The 19,418-nt window shown below is 57.3% G+C and overlaps 1 protein-coding gene across 1 annotated transcript; it reads left to right on the top strand.

The window, feature by feature from the left end:
• Positions 1-26: 26 nt before the first annotated feature.
• On the top strand, positions 27-19,415 carry PDZD7 (PDZ domain containing 7). The gene is given in 19 exon segments (XM_086680662.1): positions 27-109; positions 767-1,158; positions 5,906-6,046; positions 6,352-6,526; positions 7,105-7,281; positions 7,516-7,663; positions 8,946-9,006; positions 9,405-9,812; positions 10,328-10,525; positions 12,088-12,135; positions 12,711-12,886; positions 15,809-15,900; positions 16,011-16,102; positions 16,258-16,329; positions 16,829-17,422; positions 17,717-17,817; positions 18,224-18,453; positions 18,455-18,572; positions 18,574-19,415. Coding segments are annotated over 18 exon segments (3,471 nt in total). The 5' UTR covers positions 27-109; positions 767-932; the 3' UTR covers positions 18,988-19,415.
• Positions 19,416-19,418: the final 3 nt, after the last annotated feature.

The raw sequence follows: 19,418 nt of genomic DNA, 5'->3' as shown, positions 1-19,418 counted from the left end.
CCCGTTCCAGCAGCTAGGCGGAACGTGGGCGGGGTTCCCCGGACGCTGCAAGAGCTCGCGCCCGCGCCCACCGGCTGGCGAGGCCGGCGGCCGCCGCACCAGCAAGCAGGTGAGGGGGGCCAAGCTCAAGAGGTGGGGGCCGAGGGTGGGATGCTGCGTTCTGAGTCCCAGAGCTGCTCTGGGGGACTTAGCCCCGGGTTTGGGGCGCGATGTTGTGGGACTCTAGCCAGCAGGTCCTCCCCGCAAGCCTGGGAGACGTTGAGGCAACCCCTTTCGATGGGAGAGGGGGTGGGAGGGACAGCAGCCTGGAGCCAAGTGGTCTGTGGCGGTCGGGAAATCTCCGGGGCCATTGGCTGCAGCTGTCCCAGGTCCTGACGCCCTGCCTCGAGACATGAGCCCCCTGCCCACAAGCACAAGGAAAGGCGTGCAGTGACTGGTCCTGCCCCCAATTTCTCTCACACCACTTGAAGCCCTAGGGCCCGCAAGAATCCATCTCCACTCTCTCAGCCTCTACTGAGAACTGGTCACTGGGGTGGATGACTCAGCTGAGAGCAGGAATGAGGGGTGAATGAGAGGTTCCCACTGGCGTTGTATAAATGACTCCGAAAATCCACGATGGTGCCTGGACTGGGCCAGGGGTGGGAGACGTGAGGGCCCTAGGGCATGGGAGGGCAGGAAGCTCAAATCAGGGCAAGGGGTGGAAGTTCTGGGAGGCAGCAAGGGCAACATTCACACCCTTGTCCCAACCCCTGCTCTCCCTCCGCAGGCCTGGAGCGCACACTGCTGTGAGGCAACGGAGGTGGGGGGCTCCCGGTCCCTGAGACCCCAGTCCCGCACGGAAGACTCATGGAGCCCGGGGCACGCGGGGCCCTTTGCTCCAGGGCTAGCAGATTCTTTCTGGACCTGTAGGACGCCGCCCCAGTATAGCCACAATGGCGCACAGTTTTGCGGTGGGCTTCGACCCACTGGGCCTTGGAGACCTAAGCTCGGGCTCTCTGAGCTCCCTCTCCTCCCGAGGCCACCTGGGCAGCGACTCGGGCTCCGCAACGCGATACCTGCTGAGGAAGCAGCAGCAGCGGCTGTTGAATGGGCCCCCCCGCGGAATCCGAGCCTCATCGCCCATGGGCCGTGTCATCCTCATCAACTCTCCCATCGAAGGTGGGGGCGGGGCCCAGCTTGGGCCTGGAGCTAAGGGTGGGGGTAAGGGGCAGCAGCACTAAGTAGGAGGAGGCAGAGCCAATATGGGTGGAGGAACCCAAGTGATGGGAGTCTTAAGGATATGGGAGGTGGAGGGTCTCTGTTTACCCTTATACTCTACCTTATCAGCCCTTTCCTTATGTTTAGGCCAATCCTTTAGTGTTGCAGGGCTGTAGAGAGGTCAGAGGTGGGAGATAGAAGCCCGGAGGCACGGAAAAGTGTGTGTGGTATGCTAGCCCCAAGTGAGCAAGATAGGGTATTGAATTGGCCCCTCCATCCTATGGACTCTGCCTTTCTCCAATCCCTTTGTGTATGCCTTTGGTGGGGGGCAGGATAGAGAATGATATAACCCCATCAACCAGCCCATTGTGTGACCAGCTCAGTGCGGGGCTGTGAGGAGTCAGTGCCCAACTGAGCAGACAGAATTTAAGATTTCGTGTGCAGAGGCCCCTGACCAGTTCATTCAGGAGAGCATGCGACTCTTGATCTCAGGTCATGAGTTCAAGCCCCATAGTGTGTATACAGATGATTTCAAATAAGTAAATAATAGGGGCGCCTGGGTGGCTTGGTCGGTTAAGCGTCCGACTTCGGCTCAGGTCATGATCTCACGGTCCGTGAGTTCGAGCCCCGCGTCGGGCTCTGTGCTGACAGCTCAGAGCCTGGAGCCTGTTTCAGATTCTGTGTCTCCCTCTCTCTCTGCCCCTCCCCTGTTCATGCTCTGTCTCTCTCTGTCTCAAAAATAAATAAACGTTAAAAAAATTTATTAAAAAAACAAGTAAATAATAATAATAATAATAATAATAATAAAAGATTTCAGATGCAGAAGAAAAGAAATAGAGGTAGAGCAGCATATGTTCCAAAAAGTGGGGAGAAGAGGAGGGTTGAGGGTCAGGAAGGGAGCCCCAGGACTGAGCCCTGGTACCTAATCAGGGCATACCTAATTTTCTGTAGTTGCTCAATGCTGTTTCATTGCACTCCTGTTCTATACCAGCCCTGCTTAGGTCCTGTAGGGGACCTAGAGAAAAATAAAGGTCAATTGTCACCTTCCAGAAATTTACAGGGTAGCAGAGCTTAGAGACAGAGCAATGAGAACAGCTGCTGCTGGGGTAGAGGTATCCCAGATAAGGCTGGAAGTGGAAAACAAGAGTACAAGTTGGGGGGGGGGGGGATGCAATTAGGAGACAGCCAGGCTGCAGTGACAGATGTGAGGCGACACAGAGCTAGTGAGTAAGGCAGGACCTTGAATGCCCATGGGGAATGGGGACCCCCCTGGGGTTGGGCTCTCTGCGGGCCAGATGCCATAAATGTCTCCAGCTCCCCTTTTGTCTCTCAGCGAGCAGAACTCCCCTGGCTGGATCCCAGAGTGGGCTTTTCAGACCCTCTTCCTCCCCTCTGACCCAGCTGGGTATCTCTGTTCTCCTCCCTGGGCCACTGGGGCAGGGATAGCCATGTTGCTCAGGCAGCAGGCTTTCCTGCCTCAGTGGCCCAGCATGCCCACCCCCATCATCTACTATGATGGGCCTCACCCCTAGGTGAGCTGTAGGGCACTGCTGAGGGTCAGCACTGTCATTCGGGTCATGGAGCAGAAGTCCTCAGAGGAGCTAGGAGACATGGTAGGGGACAGGGAAGGCACTGGGGCAGGACCCTTGTAAGTCCCATTGTATTAAAATAACTATGTTTTACCTCCCCTTCACAACCACGCACACCATGCCCAGCTACGATGTAACAGCTCCGTCCACTGTCCTGCTAAAGATCCTCTTGCAGAAGTTCCAGGATTGCTCTCTCTTTCTGCCTCACCCTAGAGCCCCGGTGCAGCCAAGAGCAGGGTCTCCCAGCAATGGGAGGACTGGGGCATTTCTCTGACCTGCCAGCCCCTACCCTGTCTGGGCTGGGAAGCTCTGAACCCAGAATCTTCCCCCTCTGCCTGAGCACAAACATCTCCCAATTCACCGAAGCCTGGAACCTCTCCCCCTTGTTACTATTCAGACCATTCCAGAGGCCTAAAATAGCTGATAAGGGAGAGACAGTGGGAAGGGAGAAACTGCTACCCACCTCACCCCCACGGGTTCCCACCAGCTCCGCAAACTCAGCTGGTCCCAAAGGAAATGCATCCTCTAATCCAAACCAGCCCTTTCTCTTCACTCTCCTTATTCATTGGTCTATTCCCTCATTCATCCCTTTATTCTTTTACTCATTCAAAAAAGACTTAGCAGATATCAAGTGCTGCGCAACACATTGGAGATATATTGGCAGAAAAGAATTACAAAGTCCCTACCACGATTGAGTTTACAATCTAGTGGAAGGAGACAGACAATAAAATATGAATAATCAGTATATGAATAAATAATATATGAATAAGCAAATAATGAGAAAGGATGGTAAGAATCTTGGAGGTACTAATTTGGACGGTACGACAGAGTAGCGGTTCTCAAACTTTGGAATACATCAGAATTGCCTGGGGTGGGGGGGCTTGTTAAAAGACAAGTTGCTGGGTCCTACACCCAGAGCTTCTGATTCATTGTGTCTGCAGCGAAGATCAAGAGCACACATTGTTGTTATATAATTTTTTAAGACTTTATTTTGAAGTGATCTCTATACCCAACCTGGGGCTCGAACTCGTAACCCCAAGACCAAGAGTTGCATGTCGTACCAACAGAGCTAGCCAGGTGCCCCAGGTATACGTAGTTTTTGAATAAGTTCCTGGATGCCGCTGCTGCTGTTGGTCTGGGGAGCATGCTTTGAGAACCGCTCTAATAGAGACCATCTGGGAAGAAGGGAAGGGACTTCTTCAGGTAGGGTAGTCCAGGAAGTCTTCTCCGAGAAAGCGGTGTCTGAGCCAGGAGGGGCTGCAGAATAGATGCTGGCTTTACAAAAGTCTGGACAAGAGTATCAAGGATCGAGGGAACACTGAAATGATTGGCCCATGAGAGGAGCAGGAAGGAGGTCAGCTTGGCCAAAGCTCAGTGAGGCTAGGGATGGTGGCCAGAGGTGAGGGTAGGGAGGTGGGCAGAGGACAGCCCATGGAGGGCCTTACCAGGCATGGGGGGGCTGTGGAGTTCCTTCTAGAAGCCGGAGCAGGCATTGAAGTTCTCAATAAGCAGTCTACTGTAAAAGCTGGCTCTGGCCACTGTAGAGAATGGTCTAAACGAGGCAAGAATGGAGGTGGGGAGACAGTGAGGAGGCTGTGAGTGCCTAGAGGGAGAGGTCGGTGGCCCAGGCTAGGGTAGTGGAGGTAGAGAAGTTTCCATCCTCAGAGGCCCCAAGCTCCTATGCTCAAAACCCCAGTGTGGCATCCCCCTGGCTCAGGGCCCTAGGAAGGCCCCAGGGAGGGCCTGAGAAGAAAGAGGGTTGCGGGGCAGGAAAGCAATAGACTCCTTGGCTGGGTTGAGACCTATACAGTCAGAAACAGCCAGAAAGCCTTAGAATATCGCACATCTCTGTCCTACACCATCCATGCCCACAGGCTGCCCTTGGAGATTTCTTCCTGAGCTGTTCTGCTCATGTATTGTAACCTGATTTCTCTTAGATCACAGAGAGAGAGAGAGAGAGAGAGAGAGAGAGAGAGAGAGACAGATTTGTCCCCCACAAACACCTCTAGAGTAAGCCTTGTTCAAGAGGAAATCTCATCTTCTCACCTTCTCACCTGAGACCTAGCTTCCCTCTGCAGTCTTCTTATTTTTCTCTAACCAAAGGCCTTCTCAAGGACCCACCGCAGTGCCTTTACTCACTCTATCCCCTTCTTCATTAGTGCCCTCCCTTTCTGCTCCCCCCCTCCAACCAAATCCCACTCATCTCAGTCTTCCAAATCATTTTCCCTGACAGCTCCAGCCCCTAGGGACCCTGCTCCCCTGACTTTCCCCAGCACTGATGGAGAGGACCCCTCTGGGCTCTGGGCACACGCTGCAACATAGTGGTGTTTTGGGTTTCTCTCCACATATAGTCAAGTAGCTCCTAGAGCCCTTACCTCCAGAATCACAGAGTTGAAGAGATAGAAGGAGCCTCGGGGATCCGTCCACAATATCCCAGACAGGGACTTATCAGGGGTCAGCTTGTATGCCTCCAAAGATGGGGAACTCATTATCTCTCCAAAACTCATTCCATTGTCTGACAGCTGAAGGTTTTAGATAGATAGCCTCTATCTCGGGCTTGGTTCTGTCCTCTGGGTTACACAAACAAAAACATCTAATGCCTTTCACAGAATAGCTCTTCAACTGTTTGAAGATCAGCATACTCATTTCTGTGCAAGCTGAAGAGCCCAAATTTGCTCAACTCTGCCCTATCGAATGGAATCTTGAACCTCTTCTCTATCCATCTGACTCTCAGAGTGACAGGATTTTTAGGAATTTGTCCTATCTCAGGCCTGTGGGTGTGAGAAGCTGAGTAAGCATTAGAAACACACACACACCTGCACACACGAGCACGCGCGCACACACATACGCACACACACTCACCTATATAAGGGAAGGAGAACAGTGGCTTCTACTGTGGGGTCCTGTCCTGCCTATTCCCACACTCTCCCTGGCCCATGGCCTCAAAACCACCAATAGGGAACTCAGAAATTGGCTGCCCTCAGGCCTTAGAGCTTTAGGTATCTTTGCCTAGAAACCCAGCCTTTGCAGGCCCCAACCTGGGAAACCCAGGGGCCCTCTGTGCCCAGAAAGGACATGGGAGTCATGCCTATGTCCCTCCCACCCACACCACCACACAGCCAACAGTGATGAGAGCGACATCATCCATGCGGTCCGGGTGGAGAAGAGTCCAGCAGGGAGACTGGGTTTCAGTGTGCGGGGCGGCTCGGAGCATGGCCTGGGCATCTTCGTCAGCAAGGTGGAGGAGGGGAGCAGTGCAGGTGAGCAGGGCTCCCAGGAGCGAGGTTCTGGCTTAGGATGGTGCTCTTATCAGGGATGGGAGGAAAGGGTCCTCAGCTTTGGAGGGCCCGATCCAATGGGGACATGGGGCCCCCTCCCAGGGTGGAGTGGGCTAATGGACAGGTCCCTAGTCTCATAAGGACTACTCAGACCTCACCCGGGGATCCCCAATTTCACGGAAGAAGTTTTGCCCCAGGGAGCCTTGTGTGGTGGCGGGAGGCTTAGCTTCACCCTGGAGGACTTCTTCCAAGTGGCCCCTGCCAGCCACGCCCCTCCCCTGGTGCAGAGCGGGCCGGCCTGTGCGTGGGGGACAAGATCACGGAGGTGAACGGGCTGAGCCTGGAGAGCACCACCATGGGCAGCGCCGTGAAGGTGCTGACTGGCAGCAGCCGCCTGCACATGATGGTGAGGCGCATGGGCCGAGTGCCGGGCATCAAATTCTCCAAAGAGAAGACCACGTGGTGAGAACGCCTGGCCCCAGCCCTGGCTTTTCCCCTCCCCATCCAGCCCCCCTCCCATCCAGCCCCCCTCCCCCCCCCCCCCCCCCCCCCCCCCCCCCCCCCCCGCCGCAGGAGAGGCCGAGGTCACAGGGCTCTGCGTGGAACTTGACTAGTATGGCTTCTACTCTTCCCTCCACCCAGGGCACCGGAAACACAGGGATCCCAAGGCCTGACCTTGAAATAAGACAAGGCTGTGTCTCTCCCCAGCCCTCCTCCCAACCCTGCTATCCCAGAGGCCAGCGGTCCTGCCCCCAACACCGCCCGGCCTCTGCTGTGAGCCTGGGGGTGGTAACAGCATCTCCCCCTCAGGGCTCTTGTAGGGAGTTGGAAACGGGCACATGGAGCTGCTCCGTAAAAAGAGGAGATCCAGGTCGTTTTCCAAATTTGGCGAAATCTACATCCCACTGAACGTCTCTGGGCTGGGGAGTCCCCCAAGGCAATCTCTCCTTTCCCGTGCGGTTGTCAAGGATGCTGGGAGGAGGGGGAGGGGTGGTGGTGGATGGGGGGTCCAGGTCGAGGGCCCCTTGCTGTTGTCCCAGGGTGGATGTGGTGAACCGGCGGCTGGTGGTGGAGAAGTGCCGATCAACGCCGTCTGACAGCGGCTCGGAGGATGGCGTGCGGCGCATCGTCCACCTGTACACCACGTCAGACGACTTCTGTCTGGGCTTCAACATCCGCGGGGGCAAGGAGTTCGGCCTGGGCATCTATGTGTCCAAGTGAGGGCTGGGCGGGGCATGCAGTGGGCGGGGATCAACAAGCGAGGCCTGGCCAATGACATGTCCAAAGGAGGGCCTGGGTCAGGGGTGGGGTCTGGAGAGGGGTGGGGGGCTCCGGAAGGAGAGCCAAGGAGTTTGGCTGGGGCATCCCTGTATCCGAGTGAAGAGAGTCTGGACTAGGGTGAGAGAGGGCAGGCTAGGCAGCCGACCAGACCGCCTCCTGTCTGACCCTAGAGTGGACCACGGTGGGCTGGCCGAGGAGAATGGCATCAAGGTGGGGGACCAGGTCCTGGCGGCCAACGGCGTCAGGTTCGACGACATCAGCCACAGCCAGGCCGTGGAGGTGCTGAAGGGCCAAACACACATCATGCTGACCATCAAGGTGGGCAGGACTGTGGGTATCAGGGAGAGGCCAGACTATAGGAAGGACTTCCCCGACCGCTCTAGTACATCATTATGCCCATCGCTCTACAGTCTATGGTTTTACCATAGCCATCGGAGAGGGAGGGCAGGCATTGCGCTCGTCCCTATTTCGCAGAAGAAGAAACTGAGGCTCAGAGAGGCAGAGTAACTCAGGAATCCCAGTCCATTACTCAGCTGGTCAGTAGCAGGGCCTGGGTCCAGTCCTGCTCTTCAGATGCCTAGGGCAGTGCCCCTTCACATGAGTGGTGGAGGACCTGGGCTGAAAGGAGAAAATGTCCCACCCAGAGGGTGGGGTGGTAGCTGTGGCTTTGGGCAGGACGTGGGCACAGGGCAAAGAGGCTGGGCTGGGGCCAGAGATTGGATTTCAGGGGAGGCACCTGCATTCATTATTCATGTGGGTCTCACACTTGCCTGAGGATCAGGTCTTTCTCACTCTGTCTCCAGAGGAGGTGACGTCTCGCTCTCGGCTAGTGCCCAGTCCCAGCCCCTGCCCCGCTCTCTTCCCTTTCCCAAGCTTTCACCCACATTGCCCTTCAGGGCCTCCTCTGCCATTCTTCTACTTCTGCAACCTTATTTCCCATCCCACGATTCCCCCCCCCCCATCCCGTTTCTCCCTTTCCTTCCTCCTCTCTCCCGCTCTGCCCCTCATTCATCCACTGAACATTTTCGAGTACGTTCTACATGATGGCCACTATGACAGGTACCGGGGCTGTCACGGTGAACAAGACAGGCAAGGTCTCTGCTCCTCGGGGGAGACGGACACACTAGATGCGGGCCAACTGTGACAAGTGCTACACTGTAATTAACAGAGAGGTGGGAGGGGTAATTTGGGAAGGCCCTTTTAGCCAGAGCGGTCAGGGCAGGTCTCTCTGGGGAAGTGACACCCGAAGAGGGAGGAGCTGGCCAGAAGATGAGTTGAAGGAAGAGAAGCAAGGCAGAAGGAACAGCAAGTACCAGGCTCTGAGGTACAGAGGAGTTTGGCATGTTGAGAAATAAAGCAGCTTGTTTGTCTAGAGCATGATGAACTTGGAGAGAGAGAAAGGGGGTTGAAAAGTTTACTCCTGTCCCATCACTCCCCCTTCTTAACCCCATCCCTTCTCACCCACCCCCTTCTCATCTTCCCTCACCCACCCCCTTTCTCATCCCTCCTACTCACTTACCCCCCTTCTCATCCCCCTTCTCACCCACCCCCTTCTTGCCCACTCCCCCATGCCTTCCTATGCCCACCACGCTCTTCCCAGGAGACTGGCCGGTACCCTGCCTACAAAGAGATGGTTTCTGAGTACTGTTGGCTGGACCGATGTAAGTGGCTCAGGTCCATGGGTTGGAGGGAAAGGGCTGAGGCCCAAGGGTGGGTCAGAGTGTCTGAAGAATAATTGGGCAGGAGGAGCAAACCTCCTTGGGACTTTCACACCACCCAGCGCCATTTCTGGGCTCCCCTCCGAGGAGCTGCAGGTTTGGTTTCAGGCTCCCCTTGGCTCTGGGGTCCTGCGGGGAGTGGAGGAGAACTGATCTGCCTAAGTCAGTGGCAGGACTGCTGAGCACCGGTTCCCCGGAGCCCATGCTTCCAGCCCTGGCTGCTGCCCCACACTACCCACCCCCCACACACCCCCCCCCCCCCCCCCCCCCGCCACCAAGCCCAGGGTGGGCTGCAGCCCGGCCTTCCCCTCAGCCGCCCCCGCCTTCCCCACTGCCTGCAGTGAGCAACGGGGTGCTACAGCAGCTGTCCCCGGCCTCTGAGAGCAGCTCCAGCGTCTCCTCCTATGCCTCCAGTGCCCCCTACAGCTCGGCCGAGGGCTCGGGCTCCCTGCCCTCCGACCGCATGGATGTCTGCCTGGGGCCTGAGGAGCCGGGCGGTCGGGGGCCAGGCTGGGGGCGGGCGGACACAGCCATGCAGACGGAGCCCGATGTGGGGGGCCGCGTGGAGACCTGGTGCAGCGTGAGGCCCACCGTCATCCTCAGGGACACAGCCATCCGCTCCGATGGGCCCCGGCCTGCCCGCCGCCTCGATTCTGCACTCTCGGAGTCCCCCAAGACTGCCCTGTTGCTGGCCCTGAGCCGACCCCGGCCCCCCATCACAAGATCCCAGAGCCACCTGACCTTGTGGGGTACGTAGGGGGATGGATGGCTGATGTTCTCTCCGAAACTCCCAGTCCCAAACCTGCCTCGCACCTTGTCCTGGGCCCCAAACCTCCCTTTGCCCTGGGCCTTGACCCAACCTCAGTTGCAGCCCCAGAATACACTTCGATGCTGCTCTGGGTACCATTTTAAACTGGTCCTGGACCCCAAGCCCCAGTTTGTTTTCCTGTCAATTTTGGGCCCCAAATCAGTCCTAACCCATCCCTTCCACCCTACACACACACACACACACACACACACACACACACACACACACAAACCAGCCCTCTTGGAGACTCCTCGAAGAACTGGAGCTGTGGGGTGGGGGAGGGTGGAAAGTTGGAGGAAGACACCCACCCCTACCTCCAGCACCACCTCCCCACAAAGCTGCAGGTCCTGTCTGCCCCCTACTCTCTCTCCTCTCTGTCCCTCCTCATACCCCTGCCCCTCGGCCTTCCCTTCTGCCCACCACTCCAGCCCCGCGGGCGCTCCCTCATGTCTGCAGAGGAGAAGAGGCAGAGGAAGAAGGAGAAGTTGGGGTCTCCTGGGGAGAAGGGAGCCCTGCAGCGCTCCAAGACACTGATGAACCTCTTCTTCAAGGGAGGGCGGCAGGGGCGGCTGGCAGGGGACGGGCACAGAGAGGCCTGGACGCTGGACAGAGGGACCCCGGCCAAGCCCCGCCCTCGCCTGGACCCGGAGAAAGGTAAGCGCCATGCTGGTCAGATGAGATGGGGTGGACGCAGGTGGGGCCCACGTTGGCATCCAGCAGCTCTGCGTTTAAATCCCACACTGCTTATTACGAGCTGGGAGTAACCACTGGCCCCTGTAAGCCTGTTTCCTTATGAGTAAAGTGAGTGATGATACCTATTTCTTTAGGAGTAGTGAGGAATAAGTGTATGGATGGATGTAAACCACTTAAGGACCTCGTCTGGCATATGGAAGGTGCTCAGAAAATGTAGTGGTTATTGTTATACTGTCTCGTCTCCCCACTTTCCAGAAAGGAAATCCGTTAGAGGCACAACATAGCAAGGAAGTTGAAGGGCTTGGGTCAGATCCCTGTGCCCTTGGTGCTGAGGTGGGTAGGGGGCTCCTCTCCTCGAATACGTGGCTACATCTCCCCTGGCCAGGGCCCCAACAGGCCCTACCCAGCTCTAGAACCATCCTTGAGCAAGGTCATTTCTAAATCAGGGCCCAAGCAGAAGGGCCTCGGCAGTTTCCAGTATGTCAGGGGCTTCAAGGACCCTCAGAGAGGGCCTCTCGTCTTTCAGGTGAGGTTCAGAGACTGGACCGAGAGTGGAGGAGTTGAGACGCTTGGGGTTGTATGGGCCAGAAACTCAACTCAAATTAGGTTTAAAAAGCACTGCTTGGCTCAGCTACTGATGTAAGTGGGTCTAAAGATTTAAACACTCTCATCAGACATCTGCCCCCTTCATCTTTGGTTCCATTTTCCCCTGGGTTGGCTTCATTATCATGTAGGTTTTGCCCACTCAGAGTTAAGATGGCCACTGTTGCTTAGCAACCCAGGGACAAGAAAGCTTCTTAAATAGTTCCGGCTGAGGTCCTAGGTTCTCACTGACCCAGCGGGGACCACATGCCCAACAAATGGCTGTGGGGTGGGGTGGGGGGGTGCTCTCATGGGCCAGCCTGTGTCTTGTGCCCACTCTGGAGTACATGCGCTGAGAATGGGGGTCCCCAGGTGAAATCGGGGTGCTGTTTCCAGAGGGAGAGTGGGTGTTGGGTAGGAGCTGGCCCTGCCCCTCCTGGGGGGCTAAAGTGAGAGTCTCACGGGAGAGACTCTTTAAATGAGGCCAGGCCAGCTTCCACCTCTTCAACCCATCTCTTTTTCCACAGCCCCCGGGGCCCTGTTCTCTCCTGATTCTCCTCCCATCCCTCTGGCCTCTCCTCTCTCTCCTCCAAAGGCTCTTCTTTTTTTCTCTGTCCCTTGAAGGTAGGTGCCCCCCCCACCTTCCCTTCGGGGTTCTTCCCCCCATATATTTGCCTCTGAATGAGTCTCCACAAGCAGAGGTCAAGCTGTACCCTCTCTTGGTCCCAAACCTTCACGGACTTCCACTGCCTATGAATGAAGTCCCTAGTTGACCATGGCCCCAAGACCTTCATGGCCTGGCCTCTGGCCTCCCCATTCCACCTCCTCCCAGCCTGAGCTTTTCATCCCAGCCGGTGATCCAGCCATCCCTGAGCCCCCCCAAGCCCCATTTGCAGATTGGGAGCCAGGGCCTTCAGCGTAACCCTTCTTCTCCACGGCAGGGGCAGTGGGGCCCGTGCAGAAGTTTGTCACATGGAGACTGAGACGCGGTAATTCAGCATCCCTTTAGCAAGGCCTGGTGACAGACCTGCAGATGGGGTGCATGTTGGGGGCTGTTAAGGAGCTTTGGGCTAAACTCAGTTGGGGCCAAGTATGGGGGACTGGGTGCGAATTGAGGGCAGCTAAAAGAATTGGACCAAGCTTACTCGGAAAGACAGGGCTGCAGACAGATGTTGGGGTATGTTTTTGAGGACTGGGGAGCTTGGTTGGGACTCCCAAAGACAGATTTTGGGGGCGGTGAGGGAGCCTGTGCCAGAACTCCAATGAGTACTCTGACAGTGCATGTTCGGGGGCCCGGAGGGCACTGGGCTAGGACACCATTAAGGAACAGACTAGTAAAGGGGTCTGTGATGGGGGCCATGGGGTCTGGACTGGTGCTCCACTGGTGGGCAGATTGCTATGGGAGGCCATGGAGGGGAGAGTCCGGGCTAGGCCGGGATGTTGTCAGGGGCACCTAGGCCTCTCACGGACCTGTTCTGGGGTCCGACCCAATTGAGAGAAGCCCCTACTTCCCCCTCGATGTCTCCTGGCTCCTTCATCATACACCTTCGTTCCTGCCCTACAGAGCGGGAGAGGGGCCGGGCCCTGCTCTCTGCCAGGTCTGGGAGCCCCTCTGGCCAGCTGCCTGATGTGGATGAGCGGGTGCAAGCCTGGGAGAGCCGACGGCCCCTAATTCAGGACCTGGCCCGACGGCTGCTGACTGACGACGAGGTGCTGGCAGTCACCCGCCACTGCTCCCGGGTGAGCTTCCAGCCTGCCCCCAACTCCAGCACACGGTCACCCAGCCCCTCGTTCATTCAGGCCACTGTCTCCGGCTATCTGGGATCGAGGCCGTGAGGTCAGTGGTCAGAAAATGCAGGAGTCACTCCTGTCACACACACACACACACACACTGAGCTTACAGGCAGGAAGGGGAGTTACAATGACTAGAACCTAGACACCCATAGTGACAAATCATGTGAAGTACTGTGAAAGGAAAAAAACATGAGAATATAACCCAAGAGGTACAAATTAGGTCTAGGGGGGCCTCCTGGAGGAGGTGATATTTCAGCTGAGACGGAGCCAGACAGGTGATGAGTGGGGGCACACCGCAGTCACTGCCTTCCTCTTCCTGTCAACCCCAGCCTCCCCTTTCACATGCCTCCCTCTGCACCTGGGTCAGCCGACAGGCCCAGCCTCATGCCGGACCTTCCAGGGGGATTGGTAGGCCCTCCCCTATCCCTCTGCCTCAAAGACCCCAGGTTTCCTGTGCTGGGGTCCCTGTGATGTGCCTGCATCAGTGCACGTGTGAGCCTGTGTGCAAGGACAAACTGAGGGGTTCCAGGGCATAGTTTGTGATCCCCAACCCCCCAAAGCTCTCTCACTCTGGTCAGGGTAGGGCTGTGTTGTGTGACTGTGTGATGTGTACATTTGTGTGTCCGTGGGGTCCCTGGGTTTGTTTCACCCTAACTGTGTGACGGATCTGTGTGTGAGCGTGTATGTGTCTGGCTAAGGCACGTGTGTGTCACGTGGAGACTGAGGCCCAGTAATTCCTGCGGCCCTTTACCAAGGTCTGGTTTACAGCAGAGCTGCAGATGGGGTGCGTGTTGGGGGGAAACTAAGGTTCTCTGGGCTAAACTCCGGAAGTGTCAGCCTGCTCCACTCTGAGCGCTAAGTGGGGTGGCGCGCCCCGGCCGCCGTGAGCTTGCAATTCTGGGCTCTGGCCATTAGGTGGCGTGATGTGTCCGTTTCTTTGGTCAGGTCCTTCTCCATCATCCCTCTGTTCCTCCCACCCTGTCCAAACCAGGACCACCTCTCACTGCACCCCCACAGCACCTGCACACCACCCAAACTTGACCCGCACGACACCCACACCAAGAGATCAGGCCCTCTGGGGTAGAGCTCTGGCCAGAATGATTAGTAAATCTCCCCCAGTGACTCAGATCACCGGGCCTCCCCTCTCTCGCCTCCTCTGAGCTGTCTCTCCACAGCCACCAGACCAGGCTTTATAAGTCACCTCTTTGATCACTTTACACTCCCCAAACCCCCTTGCAGCCTCTTATCTTTGGCGGAATAGAGTTCCTTATGCTCACATTCAAGGCCTTCCCCGATTTGACTCCCCAACCACTAACCTCAGCTCTCCCATGGTCACCACATCACCGCGTCGTTATCTTCTGCTGGTCACTACATAGGGGTGTACAGGTGATGAACTGCACAACTCCAGAGCACTACTCTGGGAGTCATGACGTGTGCGGCCTACACGGAGGCCCTTCATGTACCCCGTGGCTAAGCTAAACTTCTCCCTGCCCATTATGCCACGTCTCCCTTGGAGCGCCTTCCTCCCGACTTGCATGTTGTTCCCTGCATTCATCCTTAAGAGTAAGTGTAAATGGAAGCCAACAAACAAACCAAAAGGGCTCAGCGTCAATGCCGCCTCCTCCAAGAAGCCAACTCCGGTCTTGCCACCCTCCTCTGAGACTCCCTCTGCCTCATTGCCAGTGGTTTGGAATTCACTGGGGCACGTGGCTCATCCTGCCCCTTGTTCCCACCACCAGACTGGCTTCTGAAGGAGCTGGAACAGGGTCATCTTCCTTGTGCCCCCACTGCCCAGTGCAGGGCCAGGCCCGTAGTAGGTGCTGAATGCAGGTTGGCGGATTTGAAGTGTGTATGTATGTGACTGGTTCTGTGCGATTGTATGTATCCCTCTCCCGACATGCGGGGTTGTATTTTTGATACGTGTTTGTCTGAGTCCCTGTAAGTCTGTGTGTGGTTTAGGGCCCCATAGCTGACAACTTACTTCCGGGTGTTTATGAATGTCTCACTCTGACCACCAGGGCTTGCTGTGTTGTGTCTCTGTCTATCCCTGTCCAGGATGCTGTGTGTGTGTCTCCCTGAATCAGTACGTGTCTCCCTTTCACCACCAGGGGGCGGTGTGCCATCCAAGCAGGGTGGCTCCCAGCGTTCGGTTTACCAGTTTGTCTGCGTTAGTGGGGTGTGGCTGGTGGCATCCGGGCAGTGCCAGGCAGAAGGGCCTCCCCCCAACCCCCCCACCCCCCGGGTACTGACTGGGTAGGCTTTCTGTCGAGCCGCCCCTTCCCTAAGGTCCCCATTCCAGCCCTGAACAAAGCCTAATTGGTAGGTCTATGTGCAGACATATGCTGGGCCTCCCAGGCCCGCGGCCTAGTGTTTGGCTCAAATTCCTTCCTTCTGCCTGGGAGGTGGGGGTGGGGAAGAGAGCCCGCTGCCTGCACATCCTTTTCCGGCACCAGAGCAGGCAAGGGCCAGACTTCTCAGGTTCCAGTCCCTCTTCACACTTCCTTACCTGTGTGGCTGTGGGCAAAGTCCTTGTCTCTGAGCCTCAGTTTCCGCACCGGTAAAACGAGGATAATTAATGTCATCTCTCAGGGTTGCTCAATGGGAGATCATATGTAAAAGGCTTCAAAAAGGGCTTGCTCCAAAGCTGTCATTGTCGTTGCTGCTATTATAGGTCTGTTATTATCGCAGGCTTCCACCTAGTCACCAACGTAAGACCGTCCTGTGAACAGCCCGGGGTTGGGGAGAAGCCTTCCTAAACGTGGGGAACCCCACATGCCCAAGCAGTGCCACCCCCCCCCCCCCGCGTCTCCCCCACCCCTGGCTCTGGATGGCCGTGCTGCTATCTGACCTCTGGGTCTCTCTCTGCAGTATGTGCACGAGGGCGGTGTAGAGGACCTGGTGAGGCCCCTGCTGGCCATTCTGGACAGGCCCGCAAAGTTGCTGCTACTGAGGGACATCAGGTGGGGCGGAGGGTGTGGGGAGGGCTGGGGGGCAGAAAGGGGCCCTCTAATAACTCCCCCTACCTCCAGAACTGTGCCCCTGCCCACCCCCTATCTCTTGCCCTCCCCAGGAGTGTGGTGGCCCCCACGGACCTGGGCCGCTTTGACAGCATGGTGATGCCCATGGAGCTGGAGGCTTTCGAGGCCCTTAAGAGCCGCGCAGGTCAGCAGCTGGGCGGTGGGGAGAGGGTAGGACCTGTAGACCCTAAGCCCCGGGTGGGGATGGGAGTGGAGTCTCCCAGGGGAGAGGGGGCAGAGATGACCAGCTGTGTCCCCCGCTGGGCCCCCCGTCTCTGACCGGATCTCCTCTCCCACCAGTGTGGCCTCCTGCCTTGAGACCAGCCCAGCAAGACGCACCTCCCAAGCGTCACCTCATCACGCCTGTGCCTGGTCAGTCAAGCGTCCCAGAGCCTGGGGAGGGGGCACACAGCTGGGGTATTAGGGAAGGGAAAAGGGGCCTTCTGCCCCTGCCCCCGTGTAGGGTATCCAGGCTTCAGAAGTTTGTCTGGTTCCCTGAAGGAAGTCCCTTGTCCACCGGAACCATTTTTATCGTCTCTACTCACCACCCACACTATTATTTCCTTAATAATTGGTTTTAGACCCACTCACTTTTGAAATCTAGTCTCACTCTCTGCAATAATCTCCAAGAAATTGCCAGTGTGGTGTGCGAGCAATATTTTTTCTACGACACATGTCGCGATGGAAAGTATGAAAATACTATTCCAACAGAACCCGGGCAGTGTCCCTCACTGTGGCAAAGCTGCCGCAGGGCCCAAGCAAACCCACGCCTGGGTCCCCCAGGCCCTACCCCAGCAAAGGCAAGGACTGGGGCCTGGCACCAGCAAGGCCAAGGAGGGGCAGCCTGCCTGACCTCGGCCCTCTTCCCCAGATAGCCGTGGAGGTTTCTATCTGCTGCCTGTGAACGGCTTCTCAGAGGAGGAAGATGGTGGGGAACTGAGGGAGCGGCTGGGGGGCCTCCAGCTCTCCCTGGGGGCCTCTGCTCCCCGCCACCCTCATAAAGGGATCCCCCCTCTCCAAGACGTGCCGGTAGATGCCTTCACCCCACACCCAAGCACCCGCACCCCCCCTCCGCAACCACCCCCCGTGGCTCCCAGGCCCCCAAGGCCTAACTGGCTGCTGACAGAACCCCCGACCCTGGAGGACCCGCGGCAGAGCCAGATCCAGGGCCCTGCCCGGAGCCGCAGCCGCAGCCGCAGCCGGGGCCGAGGCAAGTCCCCAGGACGCAGGCGCTCCCCGTCTCCAGCACCTATCTCCACCCAGAGCGTGGCCAACGGGCGCTACCACAAGCCTCGGAAGGCCAGGCCACCTCTGCCTCGACCTCCGGATGGGCAGGCAGCCAAGGCGGGAGGCCACCAAGGCCCCTCTGAGAATGGAACTGGTGGGACAGCCGAGGAGACAGCCACGAAGGCCCCTGGTGGGGAGCTGAGGACAGTCACGTTGTCCAAGATGAAGCAGTCCTTGGGTGAGTCCAGGTGGGCCTGGGCCTGGCAGGTGGGGCTCTTGGGTTTGGTGGGGTCTGTGGGCTTGGTTTTGGGCTATAACTAGGGGGCTTGGGCTTAAGAAAAGATTGGGGTATGGGGGTAGATTGCAGAGGTGGGAATAGAGGATTTTTGGAGTTGAGGACTGAGTAATAATAGAATATGGGGATTAGGGAGAAGTCCGGGCCCGGACTTGCTGTTGGGGTCCTGGGTTTCTCCTGTGAGCTCTGGGTGGAGGGGGGTGGCTGCGCGTTCACCCAGTGCTTCTCTCTCGCCAGGCATCAGCATTTCTGGGGGCATTGAGTCCAAGGTGCAGCCCATGGTGAAGATAGAAAAGATCTTCCCTGGGGGGGCTGCCTTCGTCAGTGGGGCCCTGCAGGTGGGTGAAGAGCACCCAGCCCCACTCCTGAGGCCCGGAGCTGAATTCTGGCGGGAGTGGGGCTAGAACATGCTCATCTTCCAGCCAGACAGGTTTAGGCCAGGCCATGGGAGGAGGCTTGGGTGCATGGGGGTCAGGACTGCAAGATGACCAAGCCTAGGGAAAAATCTGTCCCCTTGCGCCAGCCTGGGCCTGAGGGTGGCCCATCCTGTTCCACCCCTAGCCCCAAGGGACAAAGGGCCATTGTCCGTGTCTCACCCTGCCCCCGACCGCTCCAGGCACAAAAGTCCCATTGTCCATCCCCTCCACCCAGATGGGGAGGAGTGTCCTCGCTGGTGGAGGTGAGAGTTTGGGTGTTGGGCTGACCTGAGAAGGGAGGGCTGTGATTTTCCCACTCCCGTCCCAGGCTGGCTTCGAGCTTGTGGCGGTGGATGGAGAGAGCCTGGAGCAGGTGACCCACCAGCGAGCAGTAGATACCATCCGCCGAGCTTATCGAAACAAGGCTCGGGAGCCCATGGAGCTTGTGGTCAGGGTCCCTGGGCCCAGCCCACAACCCTTACCCCCCGAGTCGTCAGCCCTCACCGATCAGTGCCTTCGTGCTGACCATTCCCCTGCCCGCTGACCCCCTCCTGGTACTCATTCCTTCCCACTGCCTCCCAGAACCTCCCGTAAATGCTCTTCCCACCAATTCCCAGATTCCTCCCGCTGACGCCAGTCTCCTCCAGCGGACCGCCAGCCCAGTCCCTTCCCCGACCCCTCCGGACTCCTGACACTAACCCCAGACTCTCTCCACCTATGCCGGGACTCTTCCCACTGACCTCAGATCCTCCCGCTGCCTCCCAGGACCCTCCTGCTGTCTCCCAGACCTCCCCTCCTACCCTCCTCTCGGGATTCAGGAACGTCTCACTGCTCCTCGACTTGCCTCCTCCCAGAGCTCCACACTGCTGGCGCAGACCTCCCCACTTTCTTCCCTCCCCCGCTGTCACTAAGGCTCTGCCCTTTCCAGATAAACTTGGTGTCAAGGACAAGGTGCTGCGGGGTAGGCTGTGTCACCCTCGCACTGCCCCCAACCTCCCACGACTGGGAGAGGTTGGGAGAAAGCCAAGGTCTGGAGCTTGGGATTGGCGGGCCCTTTCTCATGAGGCCTCCTTTAATGCCCCCAAGCACTGAGGAACATGGACTCTCAGGGCCCGGAGGGGTCATTGCATCCGTCCCCCAGCCCCAAGCAGTGTTCTGTGCAAGGGATAGGATGGAAAGCTTTTCTAGTTTCTCAAATCCTGGGAGACCGTTTCATGTGGTGGTCCGCTAGGATCTCACACTTTCCACTGGATTTATCCATCCCCCCTCACCCTCTCTCTCCCCAAGACCTCCACGAGGGGTCAGAAAGAGGTGGGAGTCGGGGTCAAAGAAGTTCCCATCAACTCTCTCTAGCACACTTGTCTTTTTTTACAAACAGAAAAATTTTTAATTTGTTTCTTTGGGTTTGTACAAGAAATTTACAGTGTGGAAAAATATACAAGTGAAAACGAGGCCATAAACCTGGGTGTGGGGAGGGGCCACTTGGTCACAAACACAAATAAACAAGACGTTTCTGAGTTCTT

The sequence above is a fragment of the Puma concolor genome, chromosome D2 (genome assembly GCF_028749965.1).
Source record: "Puma concolor isolate L17-30 chromosome D2, mPumCon1.1.hap2, whole genome shotgun sequence".
NCBI classification, from domain to species: Eukaryota; Metazoa; Chordata; class Mammalia; order Carnivora; family Felidae; genus Puma; species Puma concolor.
This window is presented reverse-complemented; position numbering and strand designations above follow the sequence as displayed.